Source organism: Mus musculus, chromosome 4 (genome assembly GCF_000001635.26).
Source record: "Mus musculus strain C57BL/6J chromosome 4, GRCm38.p6 C57BL/6J".
Taxonomy (NCBI): Eukaryota; Metazoa; Chordata; class Mammalia; order Rodentia; family Muridae; genus Mus; species Mus musculus.
In genome coordinates this window covers 150477496-150491676 of record NC_000070.6, presented here as the reverse complement: position 1 = coordinate 150491676, position 14181 = coordinate 150477496, and the positions used below count along the sequence as shown (strand labels likewise).

At 44.5% G+C, this 14181-nt stretch overlaps 1 protein-coding gene across 19 annotated transcripts in view; it reads right to left on the bottom strand.

Annotated features, from left to right (window-relative positions):
* The window catches only part of Rere (arginine glutamic acid dipeptide (RE) repeats), a 340456-nt gene that overhangs the window by 130290 nt on the left and 195985 nt on the right, over nucleotides 1-14181 (bottom strand). For 2 of the 19 annotated variants that reach the window (XM_030253751.1, XM_030253752.1), the window contains exon 1: nucleotides 3102-14160. The exons of 16 other annotated variants lie outside the window; for them this stretch is intronic. In XM_030253751.1, coding sequence (XP_030109611.1) covers nucleotides 3102-3127 — 26 coding nt within the window. In that variant the 5' untranslated portion in view covers nucleotides 3128-14160. Of the gene's footprint in view, nucleotides 1-3101; nucleotides 14162-14181 lie in introns of those variants that run through there. One more of the 19 variants, XM_006539144.3, reaches the window with a different exon arrangement.

Sequence of the window (14181 nt, the reverse complement as noted above, 5' to 3'; positions counted from 1 at the left end):
TAGACCAGAATTGCTGCAAACTCACAGAAATCCTCATTCCTTGCCTCTGGATGCTAAGATTAAAGGTCTGTGCCTCTACACCCATTTAAACATATTTATGTCAAAGATTCGTTTGTGTCAAGCATGGTGGCACTTGTGTGGCAAAGGTAAGTAGGTCTTTGAATTCTAGGTCAACCGGTACTGCATAATGAAACCCTATCTCAGTCCCTCTTATCCCCACAAGGTGATCCATTTGCCAAGTCCTAAACTAGGAATGGAGGTTATAAGACTAAATGGCTGGGTAGTGGTGGTGCATGTCTTCAATCCCAGCACTCAGGAGGCAGAGGCAGGTGGACCTCTATGTGTCTGAGGCCAGCCTGGTCTACAGAGCAAGTTCTAGGACAGCCAGGAAATAATTCGTTTTTTTTTTTTTAAAGGAAGAAGTGACCCCTGCTCAACAGAAAAGATAATCACATAGCCACAAATAAATGTATATTTCAAAGAATGTTAACAGAAATGACCTCTAGCCCAGCTGAGTTAAATAACAGTTTGCCTGAGTGTCAGTATGATAGTGCACACTATTTTAAACATATATGTAAGCACCTGTGCCACCTGGATCAGAAACTTAGGATTCCAAAGATTATCAACCACGTGGGCTTTTCCCGAAGACTCATGAGCTCGTGCCTCTAAAGTCTTCCTTCAGCTGGTGTTTCCTACCTTCCCCCATCCAACATCTTTCACAGGCTTAGAACAAGTGTGTTTTTGGTACCAGGCTGCTCAAGATGGGCTGCACTCGTAGGCACACAAACTTGAAATGCACGGCTTCACTCAAATTCATGGTCGAGAGTCTAGCTCTTGCTCCTCTCTTGCTCTTCCCTTCTTCCTCCTGCTCTGTCCCCTTGCTCCTTCCTCACACCCCCACCCATGGCTTCCATGTGCTCATGGCCGGCCTCTATTTCTCTACTCTCTCTTTCTCTGCCTCTACTACCATCTTAACTCCCCTCCCCATGGCCTGAGTAAACTTTATTCTATACTGAAATAAAAAGATCTGAGAACTGTCCATTCTCTCTGAAGTCCATCCTCCTATGTTTCCTCCTACTTCCTGATAGTCCCAAGTGCAGCCAGTGGGGAATGAGCCAAACCGGCCAGCATTACCTACTGATCAACCTGCACAGAGGCCCTCAGCAACCAGGAATAACTGCGATGCTACCCTTCACCTCCAGACATGTCCCAAAACCCCAGACAAGAGACAGACATTCAGAAGCAACTTTCCCAAAAATGTATTTTCTCAAGACAGGAGAATAAAGAACAAATGCATAAACAGAGAAAGCAGTGTTGCTGATTTCAATGCATGTAAAATCAACTCGGAAACCCAGAGGTCACCACAAAGCAGAGCCAGGAACTCCAAATCTTCCATCAAAGCAGGTGGCTGTACCACAACGCCGTGCAAGCCGAGCAGCCAGTCAGCCAAGCAGGTGGACCGAGACTCTGAACGTTCAAACTAAAGAGGAGGAGGAAGTAAGGTCCTTCCAACCACAACCACAAGTCAGCATTCTCCCAAATGTTCAGGCATATGGTCTGCTTCCAGAAGCACTATTATACACTGTGGGAAACACTGGGTATTAACCCCAAACTTCCAAACATAATGTTCAGAAGTGCACAGTCATAAAAGAAAGTGACCCTCACAGGAATGGGAATCAAACACAGAAATATCAACTAAGACCCTAGCACCACCTTACTTCTCTACATAGCGTTTCTTTAGTTCAAATTCTACAATTAAGCATACAAATTTAATGCTTTAGGAATATTTTAAATGTCAGCACTGCTAAACCCTGGCCCAATCAGAGGCCTCTTCAGACAAGATCCCTGTCTCCAGCTAAGACCTTATGAGTCTTCTTCCTTAGAGTCAATACACAGTGAACTTTCCTGTCCCCTAGAAGATGAATCACATTCTTCTATCTTGTAGTGTTTTCTATAGTCCTTACAACTGCACAAAACCTGACTTATGTCTAAATTGTTCCCAACCCTAAAGGGGAGAGGAAATGACAGGCAGCAAGGCAATCCCAAATTTCTCTAATTCCCTGTCTGAGTAAGAATTCCACTGCACAAAATCTGCTAATCCTGATTGGCTCCCTAGTAAACCATAGTCACAGCCCCTACCTGGGCTCTCTCTGCAAACAAGAGGTAAAAACAAACAAAACAAAACAGCTTCACCTGGGTAGAGAGGGCTACTTCATGGTCAGACATCAAGCCACAGGTACCAAACGTGACCTTGTCCACACCTCTGCCTTCTTTGGCAGCAAACCCTTTCCATTTCCACTCTCCTCCTACTCAATGCAAAAAAATCACACAAAATACACATACACCACAGCAAAAACTAACATACAAGAATAAAGAAAAGTATGTGAATCTCAATTTTAACATAGATGTCAATGTTTATAGCCTCTCCAAGCTGGAAAGAGAATTGCCACAAACTCCAAAAAGAAGGCTTTGCTCCTTCAGAAAGAACAGAAGAGAAGCTGATGTGATATGACAGTTCCCTTTGAAAACACACTAAGATGATACAGTTGCAATCGTCATCCACAGCTATCCCCCTCATGTGTCACCTCACAAGAATTATAATTTGCTCTAGCGAACAGGCTCTCAATCAAAACAAGTTCCACCCACCTTCAAAGCAACCAATAGTTGCCCACCTACCACCCTTCCTAAAACAGCCAAACAGATCCATCCTGTGGCCCAGCGATCACCACAAGGCACATGGCTAATGAGGCAGTCTGCAGGTCTGCTCTGCAGGTCTTTAAGACAGACAAGCTCTACAAAATGCACTGGGCAAACCCAGGCTATAATCACACGGAAGAGAGGAAGAGGTGAAGGAAAGGGGTAGAGACATGGATAGAGACTCACAAAGCTTCACACTGTACATTTGCTTAATTCATCTCCTGGTAGACCCCATGCACAGCTCTGATTTTATGCTTCGCAATGCCACCTCTGCATGGCCAGCTGGCAGAATCAAAGGCTTTAGGCACATGCACTATGAATGGCAAGATGATTCATAAACATCTTCAGAAGGAGCTTGAGCAGCAAAGCCAATGTCTTCGAAAGGCCAGGGGAAGATCGCCTACCTGCAGGGGCTGAATGGATCATCCATGACTAACACGGGCTCTCGTGAGTCTAGCTGGATCCCTGCACCTCTACTTACTGCTAAAACTCTGCCCTTTTCTACTCTAAGTACTCAAAATGGAGGCCCATGCAGGCTGAGACCTCACAGAGCTCTCTCTCACTGAGCTTGTGCTATGACCTAAGCCTTCACGCAGAACGCTGAAACTTCCCTCACTCTGACAGGACTGAGCATGTGCTGTGACCCTCCCTCATCCACACACTGTCTCTCCACAACGCAATCAATCTCAACCCTGCTGTTTCCGTAAATAAAGACCAGCCAACAGACTCTGCAGCTTCTCCGAGCACACCAAGCTAGTGTGCAGGGAAGTGGGGCCTTAGAAAGGGGATTCCAGACAGCCAACACCAGGGAACTCCACAAGCCAAGCCAGAAGCGTCCGTCCTCAGGAGACAACAGCAAGTTTTCTTTTGTCTTTTCTATTTTTTAAGTAAGTCAGGTTTTTAAATAACCATGTTTTCAACAAAGAACAAGAACGAGGAAAACAGGTACAAATAACTGCACCTGAAATTAAGCGCAGAAACAGCAGCAGTGCTTAGGAGAAGCAACTAAACACATGTCTTTTTGAAAACGCACTTGACAAAAAGACCAAACAAGCAAGCTAGCCACATAGGTATGGCCACAATGGAGACAGCACTAATACAGCACACAAGGAATGCCATACTTCATGCAAAAAGAACCCCCAAATCTCCAAGTGATTAAATTACAGCATCCTCTAAGGTAATTAATATGAGCCCAGCCAGGTCTCCAAGAATGAACTGAAACAATAAAAACAGCAACAAGGTTCAGATCAAGGATGGGGGGGGGGGGGGGAAATAACCTCAGCAGCAGAGCACTAACCTAGCATGAACCATAATGGTTGGCTGACACTAACCCCCCCTCAGTTAAGTGAACGTGCATGCATATGCCCCTCCCCCCAAATGCCTAAAGACCATCCACTATAAACACCTCAGCATACTTGGAAAAACAAAACAAAACAAAAAAACAACTAACCAACCAACCAACCAACCAACCAAACAAACAAACAAAACATTTCAAGTGCCCTGATTCATTCTCGCACAACACTATCTATAAACCTAAATCTATTAAAACTCATTTTGAAAGATTTCTAAAGCCATGTAACAAGTCCATCTCACTACAGCAATACTGAGGACCAAAGTACTCAGTCACCCTGCCCACAGAGCAGCCAAGAGAGGCCCTGGTAAAACCCTGCAGAACAAGCCTGTCTACCCATCCAGCGTTCGCCTCCCACAAAGCACTGTTTATCATTATGAAATAGCAGGTACGCAGGTTACTCCCGCCTGCAAACTAAATGATCTTTACACCACTCAGTTATAACTTAAAGAAACATCACAAAATTCCCTCAAAACATAAAAGATTGGAAAAAAGGACAGGACCAACTGTTTCTCAGAAATGGAATGGAGTCAAAAAACGAAAATCTTTTCCAAGAACATGAGTTCTTACAGATTCTTAGAGCAGGACATGGTGCTCGGTACCATGTGCAGAGCCCTGTTCATCCTGTGAGACAACATGAGTTCTAAGCTGAGGAATCTACACATTTTCTGCAGAAATACAGCACACCTCAGTCACAGGGCTGAAGGTGAGACTCAGTTATAAGAGTGCTTGCCCAACATGCATGAAGCCCTGGGTTTGATCCTGAGGACCACATGTGCCAGGCAACCCTCGAATTCAAGGAGGTAGGACACCCAAAGTTCAGAGGCTCTCTCAAAAATGTAAAATTTCCTAAGTTCAGAGAGAGAACACATAAGCAGATTTATCTGAAATAGTTTCCCTTTGTCCCAACACATGAAAACAGGGCGACGGGGCGGAAGAGCATTTCCTTAGACCTGCTGCTGCGCTTAGACAGCGCAGAGCTGCTGAAATGGAGCCGGGCATCAAAGAAACTCTTTCACATACAAGAGGCTAACTCGTTACGACGGGAAAGAACTTAATAGCTACACACAGGAAAAAGTTACTATTACATAAAAAGTTACTCCAACTCAAGAAAATCTTATTTTCAAAATTATTGTTTGGGTCTCATTAGCTGCCCTGGGTGACAATGATGGCATGCAACCCAAGTGTCTTCTTCTGACCCCAGGAGGGATCCTGGCTTGTTCCTCCTCAAGAGGTAAACAGGTGACTGGCAGATCGTCCCCTGTGTGTGTTTTTCTGACATTTTGTTGTTGGCTAAGACAGGCAGCTTGTGACAGCTCCCCTGAGGGAGAAGGCAAGCAGGCTACCTACTTCCTCTTTCTTCCAGCTCATCTGCATTTTGAAAAACAAAACAACAGCTCCAAGTGGGGCTGGCTCTCCAGAGAGCTGCGCCCTGGACAGCTCAGCACTGCTTCTCCCCACACTTGCTCACACTGGCACTGGACACTGCTTCTCTCCACACTTGCTCACACTGGCACTGGACACTGCTTCTCCCCACACTTGCTCACACTGGCACTGGACACTGCTTCTCTCCACACTTGCTCACACTGGCACTGGACACTGCTTCTCTCCACACTTGCTCACACTGGCACTGGACACTGCTTCTCTCCACACTTGCTCACACTGGCACTGGACACTGCTTCTCTCCACACTTGCTCACACTGGCACTGGACACTGCTTCTCCCCACACTTGCTCACACTGGCACTGGACACTGCTTCTTCCCACACTTGCTCACACTGGCACGGACACTGCTTCTCCCCACACTTGCTCACACTGGCACGGACACTGCTTCTCCCCACACTTGCTCACACTGGCACTGGACTGTGGTGGCTGCGGCACTTGCTGTTTCTTTTATCTTGGTTGGTGGTGAATTGTTCTTTCAATGTCCTGTCATTTCTAAGAGCAAAGCTCAACATTCACAGACAGTTTACCCGCAGCCATCTTCCACAATCTTGCACTAGGGTACATCCCTCCTAAAACTTCTTACATATATTTCTGACATGGGGCATCACTGGCATGAGTCTGCTTTTTATATTATCTCCTTCTTGACACTTTAGGGTCACAAGCAGGCTTCCCTGGAGACCAACGACAAGCCTGACCTAAATGCCTCACACTATGAACCAAAGATATACTTCCTAGTCAGGTTCATATATGGAACCCAGCTCTGAATTTACAGGCTTTTAAATATTTTTTTTCAATATCTGAAGATGTTTATGTTTTCTGGCAAAAGTTACTGAAATAAGAAGATCTGGGCTTTGTGCTATGTTGTTGAAGGCTTTTCAGACAGGATAGTAACCAAGGAAATGCTGATGTAGCTCATCCCCAAAGCTATACAAAGATCTTCCATGAGATCAAAGTATGGAGCACCTTGTCAATGAAGCTATGCAACAATGCCTATAATTACCAAGAAGTTACAAAACACCACTTTCAGAGTTCACAATGCCCACTTTCACATGACAGATGCAAAACAAAGCCCAGGAAGAGAATACCTTATGGATAGACACAAAATAAAGTGCTAGCATGAGACTAGAAGGCAGGCATGCTGGGCTCTAAGGAGAGAATCCTTCCTAGGGCTCTTAACTGAAAGATGAAGCAGTCGGTTAAACGGTTATGAAGTACTAGCTGAAACAAATCAGGACCATAAAAAAGACATAGAACTGAGACGTGGCTAAGATATTTATTGCAGCTCAACCAAAGACTCTAGTGTTTTGGCTGACTACATAGTAGGTTTAACTGGTTTTGTTTACCAAGATCTCTGAGCTGAAATTTCTTTCTTTTGGGGAAATGGTTTTAAGGCAGGATTTCTGTGTAGCCTTGTCTGTCCTGGAACTCATTCTATAGACCAGACCGGCCTTGAAGATCTACCTGCCCCTGGCTCCAGGGTCTATCACTGGTCTCTACCTAGGTTAGCCCTCTCTACCTTTCTCTGTTCTCCTGCTGGACCCTTCCTTCTCCCACATGCTCCCTCTTTTGCTTTGACCTATAAACAGATTTACATTAGTCAAAGCTAGAGTCCAATGTGTACCCTCCCTTTAGGTCCTTCCTGCCCGCTACGTTTGTGTCCTTTATACATTTGGAAAACTTTAGATTTTACATATGATAGAATGAGTGGGTGGGTGGCACTTGTCTCCTTTATTCCCATTATGCTCTGGCATTCCTTACCCCGTCCCTCCCCCTACTCATCGCTCTCTCCCACACTCTGCACCTCTAGCTTTCATTAAAAAAAAAGCACACGATGTTTGTCTCCATAGTAATTCCCTGTAAAACGTAGACTAAGCAGAGGTTCTCTGCTCCCACTGTTAAGACTGCTTCCTTTGCTGTGCAAAAGAATCTTATCCCATGGAACACTAGTTGTCAGTTTTGATTATTTATTGAGCTACTGGAGTCCTTCTCAGCTCCAGGTCTTACACAGGAATTTTTATGTGCACTGGATGACTTTTGTATGATATGAGAGACAGGTTAGACTCACCCTTCTCCACATTGGGTATCTATCTAGTCTTAGCAGCACCTTTTGTGTGAGGAGGCTCTTTCTTCTCCACGTCTATGTTCTGCATCTTTGGGAAAGACCAGTCTCTGAGCAGCACTATGCTGCTGTGGTTCCATGGCTCTGGGTCTGCTTAAGTAAGGTACACAATCCCTCCCTCCCTCCCTCCCGTAGCTGTTAAAGCTTTCTGTTCAGGGCTGCGTTAGTTACCTGAGATACTTGTGCTTCCACATAAATATTAAGATCACCTTTATTTAGTTCTATAAAGAATATCAATGGAAGGGAATAAAAAAAACTATTTCTAGACTGCTCTTAGGAATACAGCCATGTTCACAGAATTAATTTCGCATTCTTATAAGCATTGGAGGTCTTTTCTTCTAAGTGTCTTTAGTGGGTTTAAAAAAAATAATTGTATTATATTTGCATATTAATTGTCATTTATCTGTGTCTCTATGTGTACGCTTGGGTAACCATGAAGACCAGAAGAGGACATCAGACCCTCAGGAGCTGGAGTTACAGAGGCTGGACACTGACTCAGGGCCTCTGGCAGAGCTTCATGTGCTCTTAAAAGAGTCAGTTCTCCAGGCCTAAGGTAGTGTTCTTTTTTTTAATGATTTGTTTGTTTGTTTTTTGTTTTTTTCGAGACAGGGTTTCTCTGTGTAGCCCTGGCTGTCCTGGAACTCACTTTGTAGACCAGGCTGGCCTCGAACTCAGAAATCCGCCTGCCTCTGCCTCCCAAGTGCTAGGATTAAAGGCGTGCACCACCACACCTGGCCCTGGGGTAGTGTTACATTTTTCCATTGTAAAGGTCTTTTACTTCTTTGACTAGGTGCATTCCTAGCGTGCAGGGAAGGGGGTGTGTTGTTTTCTTTGTTACTGTGGCATTAGGGACTGAACATACTGCCTATGTGTTGCTAGTTTAATACCCTACCACTGAACTACATACCTACCCCAATTTTATTTGGAAGATTTATTAATTTAATTTATATGAATACACTGTTGCTGTCTTCAGACACACCAGAAGAGGGCATGGGATCCCATTACAGATGGTTGTGAACCACAATGTGATTTCTGGGAATTGAACTCAGGACCTCTGGAAGAGCAGCCAGTGCTCTGAGCCATCTCTCCTGCTCCCAGCCCAATCAATTTTTTAAAAGCTACTGTGAATACAATGTTATTTCTTGAATCCCTTTCTTGGTAAACTCATCATTGGCATAATCAATCAATCAATCAATACCTTGTGATTTCTTTTTTCTGTGCATCACACGCTAGCCCAGTGTCTGTGCAGGCTAGAGGAGAGTGTCAGATCCCCTGGAACTCAAGTTGTGGTTGTGAGGCCCTTGTGGATGCTGGGAACTGAACCTGGGTCATCTATAAGAGCAGCAAGTGTCTTTAAGAGCTGAGCCAGATCCTGCTTAAACTGTTCTTAGCTTTATTTCAGTAGTCTATACAAGAGATCTATTTTTACTACCTTTATGACTATGCTTTCTTTAGCAAACTGAAATAACTAGCTTTTGATTTCAAACATAGGGTGTGTATCATGAATATACTGGATAGTTATATTTCAAGCCCCCCCCCCCCCCATTCTCACGATTAATTATAGGGCCTATGAACCTCCTTTGCAAGCATTCTACACTGAGCTACATTTTGACTCCTCCTTGGAGGTCTTACCAACTTGCCCAGGCTGGTTCTAAATGTATTCTGCAGCACAGGCAGATGCTGAGCTCTGACCCTCTTGCCTCAGCCCCCAGGTAGCTGGGATGACAAGCCTGAGCCGCCAGACTTAGCCGCCTCCTGATTTGAAATGTGTGTTTTATATATGAGCATGATCGTGTCTTTTATTGCTCAATCAGAGTGTAAGGGAGCTGGCACGCTGGTATTAGTTAGGCAGACTGGGTACCATCTCATTTATCTGTCCATTTCTTCCTCGGGTCCGCCAGCTTCTGGAATGCAGGCTATTCAAAGTATTCCTAACAATCCCCAGGACGTCACTGTTACTTGATATAATGCCCAATCTTCATCTCTAATGTATTATTTCAAATTGTCTCTTTATCAAGTTACCTTTACTGAGCCAGCCCTCTGGACTGACTTACCATACTGTTCTTAGTTAAGTCTCTGCAGTGGCTATTCCTGGTTGTCAACTTGACTATATTTGGAATGAACTACAATCCAGAATTGGAAGGCTCACCAGTGACCCTAATCTGGAGGCTGGGAGATACAAGTTTCTGACCTGGATCTTGGTATGGAGATCTTGAAGACAGGGAGGTCTCAGAGTCCAAGGTCATCTGGGATTAAAGGTGTGGTGCACACACCTTTAATCTGGGCTACACCTTCTGCTGGAGACATTGGAAGAAGGGAGTCATGCTCTCACTCTTTCGCCTGCTTGCCGTGTGGGACTTAAGTAACTGCTAGATCCTTGGCCTTCAATTCACAGCTACTACTGAACCAGTGTTGGGAATTGGACTGCAGACTGTAAGTCATCAATAAATTCCTATACTATATAGAGACTATCTATAAGTTCTGTGACTCTAGAGAACCCTGACTAATAGTCTCCATCTCATTAATTTCTTTCATGGACTCAACTATTTCTCTGTAGCCTCCCCTCCACCAGCCTGAAACCTGCCTGTTCAGGTTCCACTGTTTACATCTGGATGGAGCTTGCCACCCAATCATTCTGCCACGCCCTCTGCTGGAACCTGCCACTTTGCTGTTCCAGAGCCATACACATGGTCACCCTGCTACTGGACCCCAGGATTATTTGGCGGGAATCGGGCCCCTCTCCCTCCTTCATAACTGAGTGTCGGAATAGTAAAATTGAGCTTTGATCAGAATTTTGTCTTAGCTACATCTTTTTCTTGCCCGCCTAGCTCCCTCTTCTCTTCCAGGTTTCCAAGATGCCTTTCCAGACTAGAAACCACACATGTGAGCTGCTGGCCAGACACAACATTTCTCTGTACTGATTTTTGGGTAGTTAGTTTTGTCCTATGGAGCTATGACCTTGAAGTACAATCATTAACTTCATGCTACTTCCAACACCCTCTGCATTTTTTAAAGCAATAAATTGAGTAGATTTGGGGTGGGGGGGCAGTGACATACATATCTCTTGATTTTTAATGTAACCCTTCATAGCTAAACATATCTTCTTAGAACTGCCTTACAGTTTGATCAGTAGTATTTGCATTTCAGATGCTTCTAAGAATTGTTAAATATCAGCCCTAATGTCTTCACTGATCTGCTGTTTGTTCATGAGTATGTGTGTAACTTGGGTGTGTGCTCACATGTGTGCACAAGCCAGAAGATGCCACCTCAATGTCAGCCACTGTGTTTCTGTGTTTTTTTTTTCCTCTTCTCTCTCTCTCTCTCTCTCTCTCTCTTTTTGAAATAGGGTTTCTCTGTGTAGCTCTGGCTGTCCTGGAACTTACTCTGTGTACCAGGCTGGTCTTGAACTCACAGAGATGAGTCTGCTTCTGCCTCCTGAGAGCTGGAAGTAAAGATGTGTACCACCTCCATGTGGAAAGTGTCTTTCATTGGCCTGGAACTTGCCAACTAGACTAGGCTAGATGACTAGCAAGCTCCAGAATGTATTCTTCTATTTACGTGGGTTCTGGGGACTGAACTTGGATCCTCGTTTGCACAGCAAGCATTTTCCTAGCTGAGCCATCTCCTGAGCCCACAGTTTCTGCAATTTCTTTCGCTATTAGTTTTTGAACCTTATTCCACAATGATTTAATAAAAATCTAAGAAATCAATAGGTTTTCTTTGTTAAGTTTTAAAAATTGGAGCAGAGGCTCTCCCTAAAGCTGTAGCCTAAATGTGGATGAGGCTACTCTGGCAGAGACTTGATGCACCAGGGTGGGTAGATACCCAGGGAAGCCCTACCCTCTCAGAGAAGGAGAAGGGTAGGGAAAACCGGGAAGGGGAGGGGGAACATTTGGGATGTAAATAAATAATAAGTGGTTAAGACTTATTTTCTGTGTTTAAGTGTTTTGTCTGGATGTATGCATATACCACATGCATGCCTGCTACCTGCCCAAGATTGCCTGGCAACAGTATGATCCCTCTAAACTGGAGTTATGACAGTTGTAAGGTGTTATGTGGGGACTGGAAATCAAATCTGGATCCTCTGAGAGGAACAAGTGCTGTAAGCTGCCAAAGCCCCTCTCGCCCCTGTCCGGACTCCTCTGATAATGGTCTGCTCATGAGACGATTGTTCGCTGTTGTCAGATGGAATGTTTCATAGACATCTGTTGAGTCCATTTGCTCTGTGGTGCAGTTTTAATTCTGAAGTTTCTTTGTTGATTTGGTACTGGGACAGGGGATCTAGATGACCTATTTGTTGATGAGAGTGAGCTATTAAAAATCACCTACTATTATCTGGGTGGTAGTAGCATAGGCCTTTAATTCCAGCAAATGGGAGGCAGAGGTAGGTGGATTCCTGAGTTCAAGGCCAGGCTGGTTTAAAGAGCACGTTCCAGCACAGCCAGGGCTACACAGAGAAACCTGATTCAAAAAAAAAAAAAAAAAAAAAACCTAAATGAACAAAGTCACCCATTTTCATTTTTATCTTGGTCTATCTGGACCTTTTTGTGTAGCAGTATTTATTTTAGCCTTGACATTCAGTACATATCTATTTGCAACTCTTATAATCTCTTAGCGGAGCCTGGAATTGTGACACATGCCTTTAATCCAACACTCAGGAGGCGGAGGTAGATAGAGCTCTTTGATTTCAAGACCAGCCTCGTCTGCAGAGTGAGTTGCAGAACTACCAAAGCTACACAGTGAGATCCTGTCTTGAAAAAAAAAAAACAAAGCAACAAAAATCCCCTAATGTCTTGGTCCCTTTGTTACTACACAGTGACTGACCTTCATCTCTTCTAATTTGGGCCTGGCCTCTGTTTTATCAAATGGAACCAGAGCTAACCCTGCTTGTCTTCAGCCCAGAGCTGACCCTACTTTTTTTCAGCTCCCAGTTGCTTGGCATACTAACAGCTGTTTTGCTTCCACTTTTGTTGTGATAAAACATTCTGATAAAAGGAAGCTTAGGAAAAGAAAGGTTTATTTAAGCTTACAACTCCATACAACCACTGAAGGAACTTAAAGCCTGCTTGCCATTCCACACAAGCAGCCACTCAGACCAAGGAACTCACTCATAGACAAAGTAGTACAGCCAGAACCATGTAGACATAGCTAGCTAGTTTCCTTTCTTTCTTTTCTTTTTTTGTCCTTCTGTCTTTTTAAAAGATTTATATAGACTTTTAAATTAATTTTATTTATGTGTACTTGTGTTTTCCTTCGTGAGTTTGTGTGTTGCATGTGTGTGCAGAAGATGTCATACATGGTTGTGAGGCACAATGTGGTTGCTGAGAAATGAATGTAGTCCCTGGTAAGCACAGCAAATGTTTTGTTTTTCTTTTTCAAGACCGGGTTTCTCTGTGTAGGTAGCCCTGGCTGTCCTAGAACTCACTCTGTAGACCAGGTTGGCCTTGAACTCAGAAATCTGCCTACCTCTGCCTCTTGAGTGCTGGGATTAAAGGCATGCGCCACCATGGGCAGCACAGCAAGCATTCTTTTTTTTTTTTTTTTTTGGTTTTTCAAGACAGGGTTTTTCTGTGTAGCCCTGGCGTCCTGGAACTCACTCTGTAGACCAGGCTGGCCTTGAACTCAAAATCCATCTGCCTCTGCCTCTGTCTCCCAAGTGCTGGGATTAAGGCGTGTGCCACCACGCCCGGCTGCTGAGCTATCTCTTTCTTTATCTGGCTTTTTATACAGTGGAAGATCACCTGCCCAGGAACCGTTGCTCCCCACAGTAAACTGGATCCTGCAGGATGAAGGAGCAGTCACCAAGTCAAACCCCCACAGGCATGCCCACAAGCCATGACCGAAGTCAAGCTGCAGATAAGGCTAACCAGGCACAGGCCCATCTTCTACTTTAGGCTGTGTGTCTTTGGTGGTGAAGTGCATCTCATGTAGCCACATTGCCCTTCATGTAAGTAATTGTTCTGGGGCTGGAGAGATGGCTCAGCGATTCTAAGCACTGACTGCTCTTCCACATATCCTGAGTTCAATTCCCAGCAACCACATGGTGGCTCACAGCCATGTATAATGGGGATCCGATGCCCTCTCCTGGTGTGTCTGAAGACAGTGACAGCGTGCTCACATACATGAAATAAATAAATAAATAAATCTTTAGAAAGTAACTGTTCTGTTACACATGTACACCTTACCAAGATGGCTCCAACAGGCTGCTGTCCATTTCCTACCCTAGTCTCACCAGATCTTTGTCAGTGTTTCTGGATTTCATTACCTGAAGCAAACTGAACAACAAGTATCTAACTTTCCAAACTGACTCTGGAAGGCTTGGCAAAGTCTGCATCAAGAAAATGCTCTGTCAGCTGAAAGCACAGACAGACAGCGGCATTCTGTCCTTCTCCCTACTCTCTATGCCCTCCTTTCCATACCTTTCCTTGCCTAACCAAAGCAAAGGCAAACAAATGAGTGGCACTAACCATCAAAGGCACAAGCTGACCCGGAAGCGCTGAGTCACTGCTTGGCATCTAACTTAAGCACAGACGTGTAAATGCACACGCAAACACACATGTGAGGGAGAAA